Source organism: Spermophilus citellus (genome assembly GCF_964194105.1).
Source record: "Spermophilus citellus genome assembly, chromosome: 1".
Classification (NCBI taxonomy): Eukaryota; Metazoa; Chordata; class Mammalia; order Rodentia; family Sciuridae; genus Spermophilus; species Spermophilus citellus.
In genome coordinates, this window is record NC_138182.1 from 283,403,611 (window position 1) to 283,421,487 (window position 17,877).

Below are 17,877 nucleotides of genomic sequence, written 5' to 3' on the forward strand. Positions count from 1 at the left end.
TGTCGTGACCCTGAGAGTAACTACTTTCTGATGTTGTGGTCTTTGATGGACTGAATGTCTGTGTCCGCTTAACATTCAAACACTGCAACCCTGCCTGGCCCTCAGCCCCAGTGATTGTAGTGGGAAGCAGGAGCTTTGAAACACTTTAAAATGTAAGTCTGGGAAGCAGAAATGGGGTGTGTGGACTAAGCCCCTTACCCTTCTCCGCCAAGAGGAGGAGAGTGAATTAAGGCCATTAGATTCCAGGACTGATGCCCGTTCAATACCGAAATACTGAAGTGTGCTCTCGATCCGGAGATTGTCCTGAGTGTTGACCAGGTAACTCCTCCACTAAGCAGTTTAAGATAAAACTGAACCCAGCTTGCACACCAGTGTGGTAAATGAGCTCAAGTGCCTTTTACATAAATTATGCTGAAGAGTTTTGAAAATCGTTACTTCCTGGAATTGCTCCTCCGTACATTTTCCCAAGAAGTATCTGTAATTCGGGAGTATTTTAGGCTAGAGTTTTGGGCTAAGCACAGTATTTCAATTATGTTGAGGAACTTTACTGGGAATCTCTGGCAAACACTTTTACAAACCTTTACAGTGCAGGTGGCAGCAGAAGAGACCTCATCACACGGTTCAGTTGCGTTTCATTGATTTTTATGGAGGATCCTGGCGACAAACTTCAAAGTTTTCACTTGGCAAACCATAAGTCAATCAAAGCAGGAACCATCAGAGGGCCCCACCTGGCGGAAAGCCACCCACCACGGACTACAGAGACCCAGAGGAGCCCTGACAGCCCCCGGCAGAGACCACGCGAGCACACGACAAGCGTTCCACAGAAAGACATTTATTGGGTTTCAAGGCTTGCTTTCCAAATCGTTTTTCCAATTGGGGCAGTGCCTCTAGATGGTTTGACTCATGCACTCACCATTCTTCTGGAACCAGACTAAGATCGATGCTAAACATTTTATTTTATTTTATGGCACATGCATTTTGATTTCTCTCCTTCTGAGGATTACAGGATAGGATAACTCTAGAAAGAGGACCCTTGGCAGTCTCACTGTGAATTGCGCCGATGGCCTGAAAGTGGACATGATATTCAGTTAGCATCCTACCACTGACAAGGTGTCAACAACATTCATGACATAGAATCACATTCATGGAGAAGGCAGGCGGGAGGGAGACCCAGCCCATCGGCTTATGGCAGTTTCTATCTCAGCTCCATTAATGTCATGACCAGTGATGGTCCAAGATCTCCAGGTACAGAATGCCTGTGTGTCGGCAAGTGGCATAGTTCAACTCTGCGAGAGAAACAGGTTGAGTCGGCAGCGGGAAACCACACCAATCTCCATACGGCCCCCGGGCCCAGCAGGATGGCCTTGCCCCAGAGCCTTCCAGCCCTTGCTGCTTGTCTAGCTCCGCTACAACCTCGAGATAGAATCCTGCTTCTATTTGCACCTACGCTCTCTTCAAGTGCTCTGTTTTGATGACGATTATCTGGCCAGCACAGTTTGCTCCTGTTTCTTCTGGAACCAAGCTAAGATCACTTATTGCCTTCCCAAATGTCAACACCCACTGTTGTTTGGCCTTTCCAGTTCACTGGCCATGTTCTCCAGGCCAGATGGGCCCTGGGGATGAGAGACGCCAACACGTGTGAACTGGAGGCTGCAAAAACTGGAAAAATAAGGCCAACAACTGAGAAGCAGAGCCATGGACCATTTTAATGTCTTTGACTTGGCGGGGGTCATGCAGGCTGAGCTCAGAGCACCCCCCTGCAGCTCCCAGGGCTGTTGCAGTCAGGTCCCTGCCTGTGCACCTACTGGCTTTCGGTACAGAATGGATCACCTCAGTGTTCCCCAGACAGTCTGGAATGCCTGTGGCTGCGCTGACCCGAAGGTGGGAGGAAGGTGTGTGCTGGAGTGTGGGCCACAGGAATGGCCTAATGACCTCAGGAGGTGCATCATGAAGGATCGGCCACAGCAAGTTGGTGACCTTGCCACTCGCTCCTCTCTCGGATTGTTCCCTTCACTATAGAGTGCATGAAGTTTGGCCAAGGGGTCTCCCAGATGCAGTGCCTCTACCTTCCCTGTGGTCAAGACACGGTCTTCTTTCCCCAGAAAGAAAGTTCCATTCAAACCTGCTGTTCAGGGGTCTTGATAAATTGATGACAGGCAGGCCCTGCACAGAGAGCCAGTGACCGCCATCTCCGCCCTTCAGGGCTCTCTGGGGAAACCCCAGCCTGTCCCATTTCTGCAGCCGCCCTCTCCTTCCCTTTGCCCAGCTGTGGCTCACCCCCGACTCCTCCACCACATCTTCCTGCTGAGGAGTCAGGAAGTCTCGGCCTGCGGTTTCTGCAGGGCAGCTGTGCACGTGTCTCCCTGGCTGCCTTTTCCTGTGTGTCCTGAGATGTGCCTTAACTCCTCTGATGGCCCATCTCTAGGAGGGAAGCGGACTGGGTGGAGAGCCAGTGGCTGAGTGAGAATGTAGAGGTCTGGGGATGAAAAGCAAGAACATAATTACATGACAATTGCATTTTAACCTCTGTAATTATTCATTCTGAGCAGGTCTCCAAGTGTGTTCTAATTAAAGCCTGTTATGGTGATATAAATCTCCCGGTACCGTGAAAATATGGTGTTCAATTCATATAGCAGTCTTTGGTTTCACGAGCACTTCGCCCCCGTCATTTGAGTGGGTCTAGTGGAGTTTACAGCGGAGGAAGCCAGGTGCAGGTGGGTGATGTGACCCGCCAGAACCTCGGGGCCGACTTGGGCTTCAGCCTCTCAATCCCAGGGGTTTTCCCCTGGTCTGTAGGTTGATCTCTCAAAAAATAAAGTTGAATTTTGATAGATGGGATGAACTTGGGAGCTGAAACTGAGGCCTGAAGCCTGGTGTATGTGAGTAATGGATGAGGGAGACTGTGTCCCTCATGCAGCACTGGGTCATGTGAGGGATGGGTAACAGGCCCGCTGACAAGTTCTTCAGAGCCTCCCCTCGGCCTTGGAAGGCCTTGGAGAACACGCCCAGGAACCAGGCGGTCACTGTCATGGCCTGGCCCCGGGGGAAGGCTATGGGAGGGGCAGAGGTTTGGGAGCTGGGGAAGCATCAGAGTTGGTATTTTTCTCTTCCTTTGGATCTGCAGCCTCTGGCTTGATTTGCGTTCCAGCTGATTAATGGAGAATGTGAGATGCGAACGTCTCCTTCCAGTGATCACCTTGCCGTCTGTGTGAAGAGGGACCCATTTTTTGGCTTTGTGGGAACATAACCCCAGGACACAGGGCATAAGTCTCCTCTCCCACTGGGTCCACAGGTGGGCATCTCCTGCAGAGGGGAAGAGTGAGGCTCCTGGCCAAGGTGTGAATAGCCAAGAGATGATAGGACCAGAGTGCAGTGGACACAGGGTCCCCTAGTGTCCTGCCATGATGCAGGATGCCAGATAGGGACTCACAGCAATAGGCATGTTTTACATTGTCACTGCTTTGAAATTTTGGAATTCTTTCTATTTAAATGAAAAATTGCTTTTCTTTCACTGAAGAATTGATTTCTTCTGTAGGTTTCCAGCAAACATAATGGAAAGGCTGAGCAAAATAACCCAAATTCCAGGTGCACTGAATGGCTGAGATTGAGCTGCACGTCTCCCTGCCTCACTGTGGGCAGTAAAGGAGCCCACGGGGGTGGTGGCATGTCCCCTGGCAACACCTTTCTGTCCTGCTTACCTGGACACAATGGTGGACACATTTTCCAATCAGCTGATAAAAAATAAATCGATCCAGCCTTGGATAAATATTTTTTCCAAAAAAAAAAGAAGGAAGTTGCTTTCAATTTCACATTACCTGGAAATTGCTAAACTCAAGTGCTTTCCTGAGCTGAGAAGAGGTCTCTGCCCTAGGTCTTCAATGCCCATGGAGTAATTCCATCCCTACCAGCAGTCCCAGGGGCCGAAGACCATCAGCCCCTCACTGGTTCCAGCTTGGAGAATTCCACGTTGGGGATCAGAGAGGTCAGGCTGCAAGGCACTGTCATCGAGTTTCCTGACCACAGCTGCTCTCGGGGAACCTGAGCTTGATGTCAGGCCTTCTCAAGTGGGTCACTGTAGCCTGGCAGCTGCATTTGTGTATTCGGGGCAAATAAGGAAGGGTAAGGAAATAAGAACAACAATAAAGGACAGATTTGGTTGATCCCCAGTCACTCTGCGAGGAGCAGACCTTGCTGTTTGAGGCGAAGCCTCTCTGGTCTCCAAAACCCTTGAACAAAGAGAACAGCGACCCGAGAGTCAAAACTGCCTGAAGAGTCGTTCGCAACCATCCAGAAGTGGGTTCTTCCTTCCCCGCGGGAGGTTTGGGTTTGACCCAGACGTCCCTGGTGCTTTCAGTTTAGATTCTCCTCATCTCCCTGGCTGCCCCTTGGGACTGTTTCCACCTGTTAGATTTTTGCAAAGACTGTGGGTTCCTAAGACTGCATTTCCTGGCTGTGAGCTGTGGCTCCTGAAGTACAAGTTTTGGTGTTTGCAGTCTTTGGAATATTCACATTTTACAAAGCAGATGAAATATTTTAAATGGAAGCCTAGCTCACAATGATTGGATTCTTGAGTCAGTGTGTCAGGTATGCATGATTTTATTTAAAATGTGTCCAATCAGATTTTCCACTTGGAATGAACATTTTTTACCTCTTTCCACAAGTTATTATAAACAGTATTTCCTCATTTCATGGAGTTTCTTAGAAAGTTCTAAGTAACTTAACAGAAGAGAAAAATGGAACGGCGGGAGATTAAATAACAGGAGGTTTACACCACACGAGGTGCCCGCGTCTCAACCGTGGGGGACACACATGTGACTACTTGGGGAGGAAACAGACCCGGCCATGCAAGTCAGGTGCGATCCCGTGGTCTCCCCGTCACTAGCACGCAGTCCACCGAGTCAGATGATTGCATGAGTGGGAGACAGTCTTTGCTCTGGTGGCAGGAGCACGAACCCGCTGCTGCCACGGGGGGAGTGTCTCCTCGTCTCTGCCAACACGGCTGTCTCTGTCACTGCTCTGAGCCCCAGGGGGTGCACCTGGCGTGCGTTTGCAGCATCCCTGTCTCTCATGGAATGGCACTGGTTTATCTGGAACAGCAGCACACCACACAATCAGCATAGAGAGCACAAGTAACCAAGTGGGCGGTTTTAATCACTAGAACCTGGCAATGTTAAATTGTTTTCATGAGCCGAAGGTCAGAGCATGGAAGAGGTCTAAATGATGTGACAGCAGACCAGAGGCCACAGAAAGAAAGACATGTCTTCAGGTTGTGTTGACCTGCCAGGAAGAGAGACACAGACACAGGGCACAGCAAACAGGGGCCGGCCGGCCGCAGTGCGAGGTGCTCCTAGGAAACAGGAATGCGCCGTTTACATGGGGCTGGAGCTGGCGAGCACCGAGGCTCCCGCCTGCTCGCTGGAGCTGCTGGCATGGGAAGAAGCTAAGGGCCAGGTGCCGGGAGGGCGGGGACGGGCGGGCTGGGGAACGTCACCATCTCGACATGTGTTCTAAAGCGCTTAGAGATGATCATTCATTTATCATGGAAACCTAACCCCTTCTCTCTGTGAATACACTTGTTCATAAATAACTTCAACGTCTCCTTGGCATTCAGGGTGCAGTTCTGGCTGGAGTAGAAAAGGGTGGAGGGTGTGCAGCGTGGGGAGGAGAGGTCAGGGAGTCGGTGCGAGTGGACACGGGCGGGCGGTCAGCCGTCCGACACGGGCGGGGTGACCCAGCCGTATTTTTCGTGAGTCTTCACCAAGCTCTTAAAGGTGGCTTCGGCCTCCTTGCGACTGAAGGACTTTTTTGACTTGCCGGCTTTTCTGCAGATCCGTCCCTGCGTGAGATGAGAGGAGAGAGCAGGTTAGAACTTCAGCTGTCCTTCTGTCTCCCATCAGCTCTGCCTAAAACGCGGGGGGTCATGGGACTTTCTGAATCAAGGTGACCTCGTGGCCATCAGCACGGGTGGGGCCTCTCGGCCGGGCAGACAAGGCGTTGGCACAAACAGACACAGAGCCAGGGCTGGCAAACCTGTCTTCACAGCCCACAGCCTTGGCCTCCCTGAGTGTGCTCGCTCCGTGAGGCAGGAAGCCGGCCTCTGCCCTCATCCCCACGATGGCTGGCAGGACCAGTCGTGTGGGGCGAGCGTCCACTGGGAACCCAACAGTCCCCCTCTAAGGCGAATGGGCGGAAGGCTGTGAATTCTGACTTCTGATTCCTCTTTGATAGCGGAGGGGGTAGTCAACTTATGTACAGGTGTATTTGCATATTCACAGAAGTATTTGAAAGCTCTGGCTTTTAAAATCAAGCAGTGAGTTCCTGTCACTCATGCTGTGTGTATTACACAGCTGGGAGGTAGGTGAGGGGCAGGGGACCGGTCACCTCCCTGGCAGTGGCCAGTGAGTGCTGGTCTGAGGACTGAGAAGCTGGCTCTGCAGCGGGTGAGGGTCTGGACCCTCCTAAGGTGGCACAAGAAGGCTCTAGACTGTAAGAGAGGGAGCTGGGACAGAGTCTTGGAGAGCCTCCAGGGCACAGAGCACAGCAAAGGCAAGAGCACACAAGACAACCAGCAGCCAGGGCAGTGCCTAGACGGATCTGCTGGGGCCCCTCGTATTCCAGCCTCAGTTATTCCTGAAACAGCCTCTTGATGGAGAATCACCTGAACCCTGCCCGCCCCCCCCCGGCCTCATGGGTTCCTCGGCTCCCCCTGAGCCTGGAGCAGGCTTAGGCTTTCCTGGGGATCTGCTCCTTTCCCAAGTGTCTCATGCAAGCCTTTCACACATGGGGCAGAAACATCTCTCGAAAGATCTGGCTGCATTTCAACAACTAACAAGTGCCTTCTAATGATTACTGACTACCTCCTGCTGTTTATGGAGCTTTACTAAAGGCAGAGCTCTCTGAACAGGCCCACTGTGTTCCCAGTTGTAATGCTGTTTGCAGCAGCACAGCTGGGCTCACTGTGGTGCCTTGTGCGGAACCAGGCCTCAGCACCCCCACCTCCTACACCATACTGCAGCCTGCCGCCCTGGACAGCCACTGTGGGCCGAACTGCCCGGTCCCTGTGGCTGGAGGCAGGAGTGTCTCCCAACCTTAGCTCTCTGACAGTCCACAGTGGGAGAAGCTGGGCGAACCTCCAAATCCTCTGGCAAATGGTGCCCACACCTGAGGCCCCGGGGACAGAAGGCCGTCGTGCACGTCTGACTTAGGGCTGGGGCTCCTTTCGTCAGTGGGCACACAGCGCGATCCCTGGCTGGGGGCAGAAGTCCAGGTGAGGTGTGCTGCCCTAAGTGGGCAGCCCTCTCACTCTGTCCATCTGCCATCGGAAAGGGACACCTTTGGAAAGGCCGGCTGAGTTCACATCAACTGCACCGCAGGAAGGAGCAGGGAGAGGAGAGGACAGGAAGTCACCGGCTACGACTGCTGGAAGGGCCCCTGTCCTCGCAGTACGACTCCTGGTTTTGATTTCCTCACTCTGCCCCTTGCTGTCTGCTGCATCGTAAGTGACAGAGGGGACTGCTGGGAGCTACCATGTTCATAACCGTCACCTCCACGTGCGGAGATGGGCCCCAGCTTGCTTCATTAAACACACAAGGCACATCTTTCTAGGGACACTGGTGACAATTCACGTGTCCCACGAGAGCTGGTAGCAAGGGCTGCAGTTTTGGGGTGAAGCGCGTGTTTTCAGCGCCTCTTTCTTCTCTCCAACGCTGAGTGTGTGGTGTGACTCGGGGGTTGTGAGCAGAAGGCACCTGGACAAGCTGGTCTGTGTGGCCAGAGGCAGGAGTGTTCCCTAAAAAGCAGAGTGACCTTGGGGCATCCTATCACGTTTCGCAGAACGTCCACCTGGCCTGTCCTTCGTGAAAGTCCCAGCTCTTACAAGAAGCAGCTGAGAAACCCCCAAAGGAACAGGCCAGCTCAGTCGCCTTTTCTTCTCAGGGAATCATCAACAGAAAGCCCAGGGCTCGGTCAGTTCAGCACGGGAGACAGTGGCTGTCCTGGGCCAGGGGTTGGACGCCTCCCTCCTCTAAGCCGTCCCTGGGGAACCCCCAGCTCCAAGTGCTCCCTGCACTCCCAGTTCACAGACCCCTCTTTACCGACATCCATCTGACCTCTCTGGAGGGGCCATTCCCACATCGCACACCATGTCCCCACTCGGTAGGGTGGCTGAGCTGTTCCTGTTGAGATGTTCCTCATGCCCAGGGCACAAGAGGACACCTGGCCTCAGTCCCCGAGCTGCTGCTGGCGTTCGGGGACTCTCCTTCTTGCTTTACACATGGCCTCCTGAAACTTGGTCTTTTGGGGTTAAAGTGTACCCAGGAGGAGAGTGGACTTGCAGACCCAGCACGCTGCAGTCTCCTCTCCCACCTTGGGTCTCACTGAGCTAAGGTCAGGGACCAGCCCGGAACACTTCCCTGTGGGAGCTCCTGCCCTCCGCCCACCCGCTGTACTCAATGCTGACAGGAAATTCCTGCCCTGCAGCGGCTGGCCACCACCCAGAGTGGGAAGGGTGCTCTTGGAGCCCTCTCAGGAGCCCTCTCAGCATGGGACTGTTCCACCGCAGCCTCAGAGTCCTGTCCCGTGCAGAGGCCTCCCGGCTGCATCTGTCCGAGGGACCATTGGGGCAGCTTTACCCCGAGCTCTCATTCTCCCTTTTGGGGTCAGCCGCTTTATTCAGTACGCACACATTTCTCTTCAGCCAGGAGTCTCCGTCCCGGGCTGGTCCACCCATTCCGTGCCGGGTGCCGGGAGGCAAAACCAGGCTGCCTTGGGGGCCACGCGGGGACAGGCGGATGGATGTACTGCAGCCGCTAGGGCTGACCTCTGGGCTGGGAGACTTGGTGGTGGGTGGTCCTGGGCAGGGCGCAGGGGAACCCGTGCCTGGCCTCGCTGGCCAGATGCCAGGGCACCCCTGAGCCGTGACAGTAAACTTGTCTTAACCGTGTCACATGCTCCCACAGGAGGGAGCCCCTGGCACGCGGGGCAAAGATGCCCATGAGCTCAGTCCTCAGCCCTCTGGCAGGTGACTGCTGTCTCCCTCAGAAGGGGGCTGGTGGCTGGCACTGCAGGGCTTTCCAGAGAAAGGGTTCTGGTCCTCACAGAACTCAGAGCCCCAGGGTACGAGGGGTTCTAGTTTAGGGCAAAGAGGAAAGGAGGGAGGAGGGCAGAAAGAGGGTCCTGGGGGTCTGTCTGTCAAGGAAGATTTCTGTTTGATGGCACTTAAGCTGAGCCTTGAAATCAACTTCAGTACAGGCTCAAATAGCCTGCTACACTCTGGGGACAATGAGCACATGCCCAGTCGGTTTGGGAATGGAATGTTTAGGCTGTGCGTGGGTGCTAGTTGGGGGAGGAGTGGCAGAATTCAACAGACCTGGCTTCAAATCTCTTTCAAACTGTGTGACCTTAGGTAACTTACTTAACCTCTCTGAATCTCAATTTCCTCATCTGTAAATTAAGTATATTAATAGTATTATAAACACTGGAGTTTTATAAGGATTTAACATGTTAAAATATGTAAGATGCTTGGCCTGATGCCAGGCTTAGGGTTAAAAACAATAAATGAGGCTTTTTATTTTTTAAACTATCATGGAGGGTGGCATCTTTTCATTAAATCTACTTTTATTCTGCCTTCTTGAAAAAGCAAAAGATTTCTGTCTTTTAATGTGGATATTGTGATTCTATATATTTGGTCCCCAAAATGTCTTCAGGCAAATCCAGTATATTGTGTTTACATGTTTAATCTCAGCCTTTTAAATCATGTCCATTTCCAGTGGTTCATATTCATGTATCCAAACCTATATTCTCACTTGATTAGATTTTTCTTTTATTTTCCTTGCAAACATACCCTCTTGGTATTTCTGTGTTTCACTTGCCTGTGAATCACAGGGGTAGGCTCCCTAGAAACAGTTGAAACTTCCAGACTCCTTGTAAAGATTTGAGGTCCCCCAGTGCGGTTCCTGAGACTGGATGGCGGAGCGGCGGCTGGTGGTGAAGCCGTGCCATGGTAGTTCAGCCCCCAGCAGCCTGCCCGGTGCCGTTCCACACAAGGGCCATGCGCATTGCAGACTCCCCATCCCACAGGACCTGGGGAGCAACCTGGAGCTCCTGGGCTTGAAGAAGGCAGCGCACAGTGGTGCTGCAAGGAGGTGCCCTTTGGAAGACACTGGGATTCTATTAAGGGTGTCCATAAAAGCCCATGTGTGTGGACATAGTGGTGACATTCAGACAGCAAGGACGGAAGAAAGTGTGTCTGCAGTGCACTGACCAGGGACCAGAGCCCAGCAGTGGCCTTGCTGAGTAGAGGGAGCCCTGGGTGCATGTGCCAGGTGGAGGGCGGCAGCCTCCACCTTCAGGCTGGGGGGCTTGGTGCCTGTCATCAGGACTGTGCCCAGCAGCAGCCCACCCTGAGGAAAGGAGCAGGGTCGCGAGGATGGGGCCCATGGGCTGCCTGGAGCAGCACGGCTTCTGTCCACAGTCCAACTCTCAGAGGTCGCAGAGCCCATCGCCTCCGCGGGGTGTCGCTGACCCAGGCTGAGCGCATTCCGGCGGGTGAGTTGCCATGGGCGGCTTTGCACACGGCCCAGGGCAGCAGAATTCCAAGCCCAGCCTCAGGGCTTGCTGGGAATCCGAGCTTCCATTAGGTGACTTACAACAGGCTATGGCAGAGCTGGGGTTCCCACCTGGGTCCTGGGGCCGAAGTCTGGGTCACCCACAAGACCTCGTCAGAACCAAAAGAGAGTCACGGCTGGGTCTGTGGAGCCTGGGGGGACGCACCGGCCTGGGGGCCACCTCCGGGAAGGCCAGCCTTCCTGCTCTCACCCCTCCCCACGGGTTCCTCGGCTGGTGCCTGGCGGAAGCCCCCGCCCAGCACGATTCTGGTTTCTTTCACTATTTAGGCGTCCATGTCCCCCACCAACACAATCCTCCAAAAGTTTCAGATTTCAAGGCGTTTTTCAATTTCAGATTTTTGAGTTTGAAATATTCAACCTGTAAAATCTATGCAAATATTCCAACGTTCAGAAATTTCTGGAATTGGAGGCACTTCTGGTCCCAAGAGTCTTGGATCTCAACCTGCATCTTTTTGGAGGACACAGCTCTACCCACGACAGGAGGGAAGCCCCCTAGACCTGTCCTGTGGGTGAAAGGGCTTCGGGTCAGGTTTCTTTGGGGATGAGTCATTTGGGAGGTGTTATGGCCAGACGGGTTTGGTGGCTTGTCCAGTTAGGTTATTGACATGGTCCAGAGAAGGTGGCTGAGGGCCTGGGAGAGGTGGGTGAGGAGAGTCCAACTGAGGCCCAGTAGAACCACGAACCAGCTGTTTCAGGACATGGCTTATCTTCAGGGCAAAGTCAGAAAATAGTGTCCAGATGCAAAGCTGCTCCTCTAAAGAGGAAAAGTCCCTTGGGAGAACATTCTAGAACTTTTCATTAAGATCTTAACCACAGATTCTACATTATAATCTCTAAAATATTTTCCTAATTAGTAGCCAACCCATGTATTGTTTCTTAAATTTGTAAAATCTCAGGATGACAAAACCAGCATCGAAGTTTGGGCCAGCAAACCAGTTTTGTCTAAATTTTGATGATGCTCATTAAAAAAAAAAAAGTAAAGCCACTCCCCTCAGTACTATGACAACAAGTCCTTAAGCCCTGGCAGCACTGAAGGCACGGTTCCCAGATGCTCACAAAACATGAGCGTCTCCCCCTACGCCTGAAAGAAAGTTCTAGCAATTGTCAAATCTGCTTTGAAACAGATGGCATTTCTTGGAGGAAGCCAGCAGAAAAAGGAACTTTTTTTCTAAAAATATAAATGACAGCAAATGATTATTTTAAAAAAATTGTTTTTGGAGTTTCCATCAATTCTTACAATTTTGCTTAAGCGGCTGGACCCCAGGGGGTTTCTTTAGAATGCACCTCAGTGGGTGGAGTGACAGCAAGGGGACACTGAAGGCCAATGAGGTGCGCAGCATGCCAGGCAGGGTTCTCAGGATGGGATGAGCCCTCCCACCCAGCTCACCCGGGCAACCCTGGGCCGTCACCAGCCCCAGATGACAGCCGAGGAAACGGGGACACGGACATGGATAAGATGGCTGAAGTCACACTGCCAGCAATGGCTGAGAGCGGGGTCAGCGCCGGAGTGTCTGGCTTTGGAGGCCATCTGAGCCCAGGGTCAGGCCAGCCCTCAGAAGCAGGAGAAGGGTTGCTGATGGAAGAGAAGGTGACAAGGCAGTGACGCTCCACACCCTGCAGCTGCCAGGCTTCTGCCTTGCGCGCAGCACTCTCCCCCACCAGGGAATTCCTTCCGTCCCTCTGTCCCCTCTTTCCAACTTGTGACTCCCACGTGCACCCTGTGGTTTACCACAGCTTGTGTACACCTTGAGCCTGTCAGGACATTGGCTCTGCCTTTGTCTCCCAGCCTCTGGGCCCCGTCACGGAGCCTGGACCTCCACATGCCCGGACTGATTCTCAGGGCCTGGCAGGAGCACCCTCCCGGGAAGGCTCTGTCCGCTCAGGTGCCCATGCTGAGATAATGGCAACCTGTGTCTTTCATTTTCCAAGGCACAGAATGCAAAAGGAAGATGCCCAGCCAAGGACACTGTGTTCCGTTTTCAAGGCTAAGACATCTATTTAGCACAAAACTGCCCTCCTCCTGGGTTTTCTCCTTCAGAGACATTGCTACCTGGCCATGGAGGGTTCTAGAACTGTTCCCTGAGCACACCCCACTGTCATGGGAGACTTGTGGGAGGACGCAGACAGGCACCTCTGCGTTTCCTTGAACACTTGCTCCTGCACACGTTAGTGCCATTAGCCTGCAAGCCCACTCTCCCGGTGTCACCCTGACCCAAGATGGCGCTGCCCAATCCCACACTCTGACTGTTTGCAAGGAACAAGGCATTTTCCTGGCTAGCCTGACCTCTTGGCTCAGAATCTGGGCCAACCCTCTCTGTACGCTTGGTCTTCCTTTGGGCACCAGGCTTTTCTTTCCTATTGGATCAGATTTTGAAAGGGAAGAAACTCAGGCTTCCCCACGGAGCCTCCCCCACGGAGCCTCCCCCACGGCGCTCACCCGCTTTTGCCCCTGCCTCGTTCTTGGTGCTCCCTTCTCACTGTGCCCTCCTGTTCCAGAGAGTGCGACTCTGCTCCGTCTAAACTGTGGCCGCCTGTGGCTGCAAGCCCATGACACCAGGGCTACCTCCTACTATCCATGTCACCTTGACTTAGGGATGGGACCCGGGGTCCCATTCCGTGCTTTCCTGGAGCTGCATGTCAAAAGGCAGCAGGGTGCGCCAACCTTTGTGGGAGAAGCCAGGCCTTGCTCCCGACCAGGGGGACATGTGTCCAAGAGACAGGGAAGCACAGCCCTGCAGAAGGTGGTCAGGGAGATGAGATGCTCTGAAAGTGACCCCCTCTCCACGTTCCAGACAGATAGCATCTTGGCCGACAGGGACTACTCTTCCCCATGTGTGGGACACACTCCACCTGCAGCCCTGAGCTCCTCTGCCGTGTGCTGTTGATTGCATGGCTGTCCATCATCAGGCAATCAGACACCTCCTTATTTCACGACTCCCATTGTTCAGTTCCCTTAATGCAGGTAAGAGTTATGACAATTTCTTTGAAGGGAAACACCCCCCACAATGAAGGAGCCAAAAAAGCACCAGGTAACGTGACGGGGGGGTACTGGGTAATTAACCTGTCAGACGGAGGGCAGCCATACCGTGCTCTCTACACTTGCTAGCTGGAGCTCCGTGAGTTTGACAAGAAAACCCGAATGTGGTTCTTCTGGAGAAATCCCATGGAGAGAGACGCAAGCCTTTCACAGACAACCAGGGTGACATATGCATGGAACACTCACTCTGGACACGGTTCCCGGCTGCAAGGAGCAGGTCTTCCTATGCACTTGGGGTGACATTTCACGGCTTCATTTCCCAAGTGATGGGACTTGTAATGACAGAGAAAGTTCACGTGGCATATTGCAGCACAGGAGTTGACACGTGCAAAAAGAACTTCTGCAGCATTAAACAAATAAAGCTGATGAGATTCTGGAATCGGTGGAGGTTTTGTGATATGTTTTTGGGAGAAATTCAAGAGTGAAAATGTTATGAATTGGGCACAAACTACATAAAATACATATTATTTTTCACAATAGTCTGTTTTGCTGTCAAAACGCGGCAACAAGACTCTGTGTAGATTATTTACTTCACCTACTTTACGACTCTACTGTTTTTTTCAAAAGGAGCAGAGCCTTAAAGATGTGAAATTTCACTTCTTCCCAAGACTTGCTCAACAGCGGCTGCCTGGCTCTAACGGGAGGGCTTCTGGGGACAGAGCAGGGTGACTTGAGTTTGGTTTTCTCTCTCCAGACATCTGGTACCAATGGAACTCCTGCTGTGGGGAGTGAAGGAAGCCTCCTAGAATAGCCCAGGATAGCTGCTGTTTGCACAGACTCACGAGACTGTCAGAGGTCCGCTTGGTCTTTGATCCATCACACCACGTTTGGAACACTGGGCATTCCCAGCTTCAGCCTCCGCCACTCACATGAAGAACGTTTTACTCACCCTGACAGACACTTGCACCAGGCAGCCACTGCCCTCTCCAGTGGACACAGCTAAAGTCCAGCTCACACACTTTCTGCCCCAAACACTTCTTTTCTAACTCTCCTACTGTGAACAAAGCCAAACCAGCTTCCAGCCAACCATTTCTCCAAAGCCTGTGATGCCATCAAGAGCCTGCTGGGGGCTGCTCCAGGGTCTTGGGTTTGGAGGGGTAGGGTTAGCAGGGACTCCACCCATAGCTGTCCTGGTGGGGGACACTGGGTGGATGTCAGTCTCCCCTCAGCCCACAGAGCAGCAGCAAGTCTGCAGGGGCTGACTTCAGCGTGAAGGACTGAGCCTCAAGCCACTTGCTGAGAACCTGCTGTGACGGAAAACACTGTAGGTCCAAGATGGTGGGCCCGACTTCATCACACAGAGAGGAGGCCATGGCTAGGGCTAGGCTTGGTCTGTGAGGCCCTGTGGGCTGGGTGGACAGGGGGAGTGTAAAGGAGCAGGTGAACAGGGGTGGTAGGCAGGTAGAGGTAGACAGGCGGAGGTGGGCAGGTGAAGGTGGGCAGGGAGAGGTGGGCAGGTGGAGGTGGACAGGGGGAGGTGGGCAGGTGGAGGTGGACAGGGGGAGGTGGGCAGGTGGAGGTGGACAGGGAGAGGTGGGCAGGTGGAGGTGGGCAGGTGGAGGTGGACAGGGAGAGGTGGGCAGGGGGAGGTGGGCAGGTGGAGGTGGACAGGGGGAGGTGGGCAGGTGGAGGTGGACAGGGGGAGGTGGGCAGGTGGAGGTGGACAGGGGGAGGTGGGCAGGTGGAGGTGGACAGGGGGAGGTGGGCAGGTGGAGGTGGACAGGGGGAGGTGGGCAGGTGGAGGTGGACAGGGGGAGGTGGGCAGGTGGAGGTGGACAGGGGGAGGTGGACAGGGGGAGGTGGGCAGGTGGAGGTGGACAGGGGGAGGTGGGCAGGTGGAGGTGGACAGGGGGAGGTGGGCAGGTGGAGGTGGACAGGGGGAGGTGGGTAAGGAGAGGTGGACAGGTGCTCATCTGTCTGAGGTAGCACTGTGGCCATCACTTCCCTCCTCTGGGGGGGAGGACTGTAAGTGGCTCCATTTGGAGGGTCCACCCTCCTGCTCCTGGTCTCTCTAGAGTGGCCTAGCCCCCAAGGACATGGGAACCCTCATGTGACCAAGGCCTTCATCATCATTGTTGGCCACCGGTCCCAGGATCCAGGTGGAGGCCACCCCAGGATGGCTGAGGTGGAGGTGGGAATTTGTGAGTCCCTGGAGTTGGGGTTGCTGGTTTAAGCAGAAGGGACACTTCCACCTCTCGATACCGAGGGGGCCGCTCCTGCCCTTGCGAGCGGCAGAGCCTGTGATGGCATGGTTCCAATGCCCACACGGATGGTGCACCTCTATGCCTCCCAACAACCTTCTCCTGCTGGAGATATGGATTACTGAGCAGTGGGCAGTGCTGATGGACAGGCTGATGGCATCTGGTGCAGCAACGGGGACCCAGTGCTGCCACAGGCACCTGCTGCTCTCCAGCACTTTCACCAACGTTACCCCGTAAGTCTGGGAGTTTTGTCTGCTGGGGAACGCTGCATGTGGCCCCCGCACCCCTGGACCATCGTCCATCAACAGTTCCTAAGGAGCGCCGCCCCCTCGCAGCTCCTGTCTGAGGCAGCAGGGACACAGCAACCCCGGGAGCTGAGTGAGGGCACACCCCGAACTCAGTCCAGGGCAGGATGTTTTTCACCCTGTGGGAAAATTAAACCTTTAAATGCTGAAAAACTTTTAATAACCCAATCCCCACTAAACACCAGACTGGTGCTCAGTGCATTTGCCCTGAGAACACCCTTCTGATTGTTTTGTACAGTGGCTGCTAATGAGGTGCTAATGAGGTGCCAGGGCTGTGGGTGCAGAAGGAAGCATCAACTCAGCGTAAAAATAATGACTCCCTCAGCACATGGTTGGCTCCACGCCACCAGCAGGAAGAGGAGTCTGGAGCCAGGACCCCTGAGACTCCAGGTATTCATCCTGAAACCAGGCCGGCGCTCACCTTCCCGATTTCCAGAACCCTGGAGTGCTCTGAGCCGTTTGGGGGGTGTGACAGGTGGCAATCCTTCTCCACTTTACAGCACAAGTGCATTTCCTAAATCCTACTTCTCCAGGGTTTGCAGTGAAACCAGCAGCCATAGCAGGGAAAGCAGGGCCACCTCTGGGCTGGGAGTGTCCTTGGCTCCTAGCGGCCCTCCAGCTCTCTCCACACCTGCTGTCCAGCCTCCAGCAGGCCAGATTCCGTTTCTGCCACAGCACCAGCCAGGACCTTCCTTCCATGACTGGGAGACCTTCTTCCTGCCCTGGCCGTCTCTGGGGCTGCCACTCCCTTCACCCCTTCCCCACACTCCGGCTCTGCTCACACCCGTTTCTGGTTAAATCAGAGCTCTGCGCGCACGAGATCCACACTGCACTGAACTATGAGCAGGTGAATAGGAAAAACTTGGAACCATTTCAAGGCTTCGAGACGCCACCTCACCCTTGAAAACAGGCTGCTGCTCTGCACATCTTGGTTCTGGTGTACCTGGGCCTAGATCTTCTATGTTTGCAAGGAAACTGGGCAGAGACACAGCAGGAACTAGCTTGATCAGTGTTGCCAAAACAATTTGGGGACCTTTGTGGAAAATGTCGTGTTCTATTACCATAAAATAGTTTCAAGATTGTAATCAAGCAAGGAAGCTGATTCTAAATTCACATTTCTAGACTCTAGTTGAAACGCTTAGAAAAGTAAGGGACTGATTCTGTTTGACCTAATAAAATTAGAAAGAGATTTCCTATAGGCAACTGGGATGGCTATTATTACTTTTAGGTCATTACTTTGGGAGATGTTCTGATTTTAATTCTTTAATTTGTACGAAGGCGTACTGCCACAGAGTCTCTGCCTTTTGAGTTAAGGAAGAATTATAACAAGTAGAGAAAAGAATCCAATCATTGATTTTTAAAAGCATCCCTGGAAACCTTCCGGCACTGTGTATGTCATAGGCCCATACATGTGGAGGGGTGTCAGCCCCATTCTGAGGACTTTCCATGTCCAAGGAGGCGTGACAAGGAGACAGAAGCAGAGGCTGAGGTCACACAAGGTCACGCAGCTGATGCCTATGGGAGCCGGGACCTGAATTCACAGTGCTGGGCTCCAGGGTCCCCCCTGGAGCGGTTATGATAACGGCTTCTTATCATGTGTTACAAGGAAATCTCAAGACTCTGTCACTCCTTACTTGGGTGGGCAGGGATTCATTGTGAACGTCACACACCCACACCCCCAGCAACCACTGGGTGCTCCAGCAGAGGAT

General features: G+C 53.4%; 1 protein-coding gene across 2 annotated transcripts in view; it reads right to left on the reverse strand.

Moving 5' to 3' along the window:
- Positions 1-4,580: 4,580 nt before the first annotated feature.
- UBE2QL1 (ubiquitin conjugating enzyme E2 QL1) overlaps positions 4,581-17,877 on the reverse strand; it is a 36,150-nt gene continuing 22,853 nt past the window's right edge. The window contains exon 2 of one of the 2 annotated variants that reach the window (XM_081284723.1): positions 4,581-5,836. In XM_081284723.1, the coding sequence (XP_081140849.1) occupies positions 5,705-5,836 (132 nt within the window). In that variant the 3' untranslated portion in view covers positions 4,581-5,704. The remainder of the gene's footprint in view (positions 5,837-17,877) is intronic. The other variant, XM_081284724.1, reaches the window with a different exon arrangement.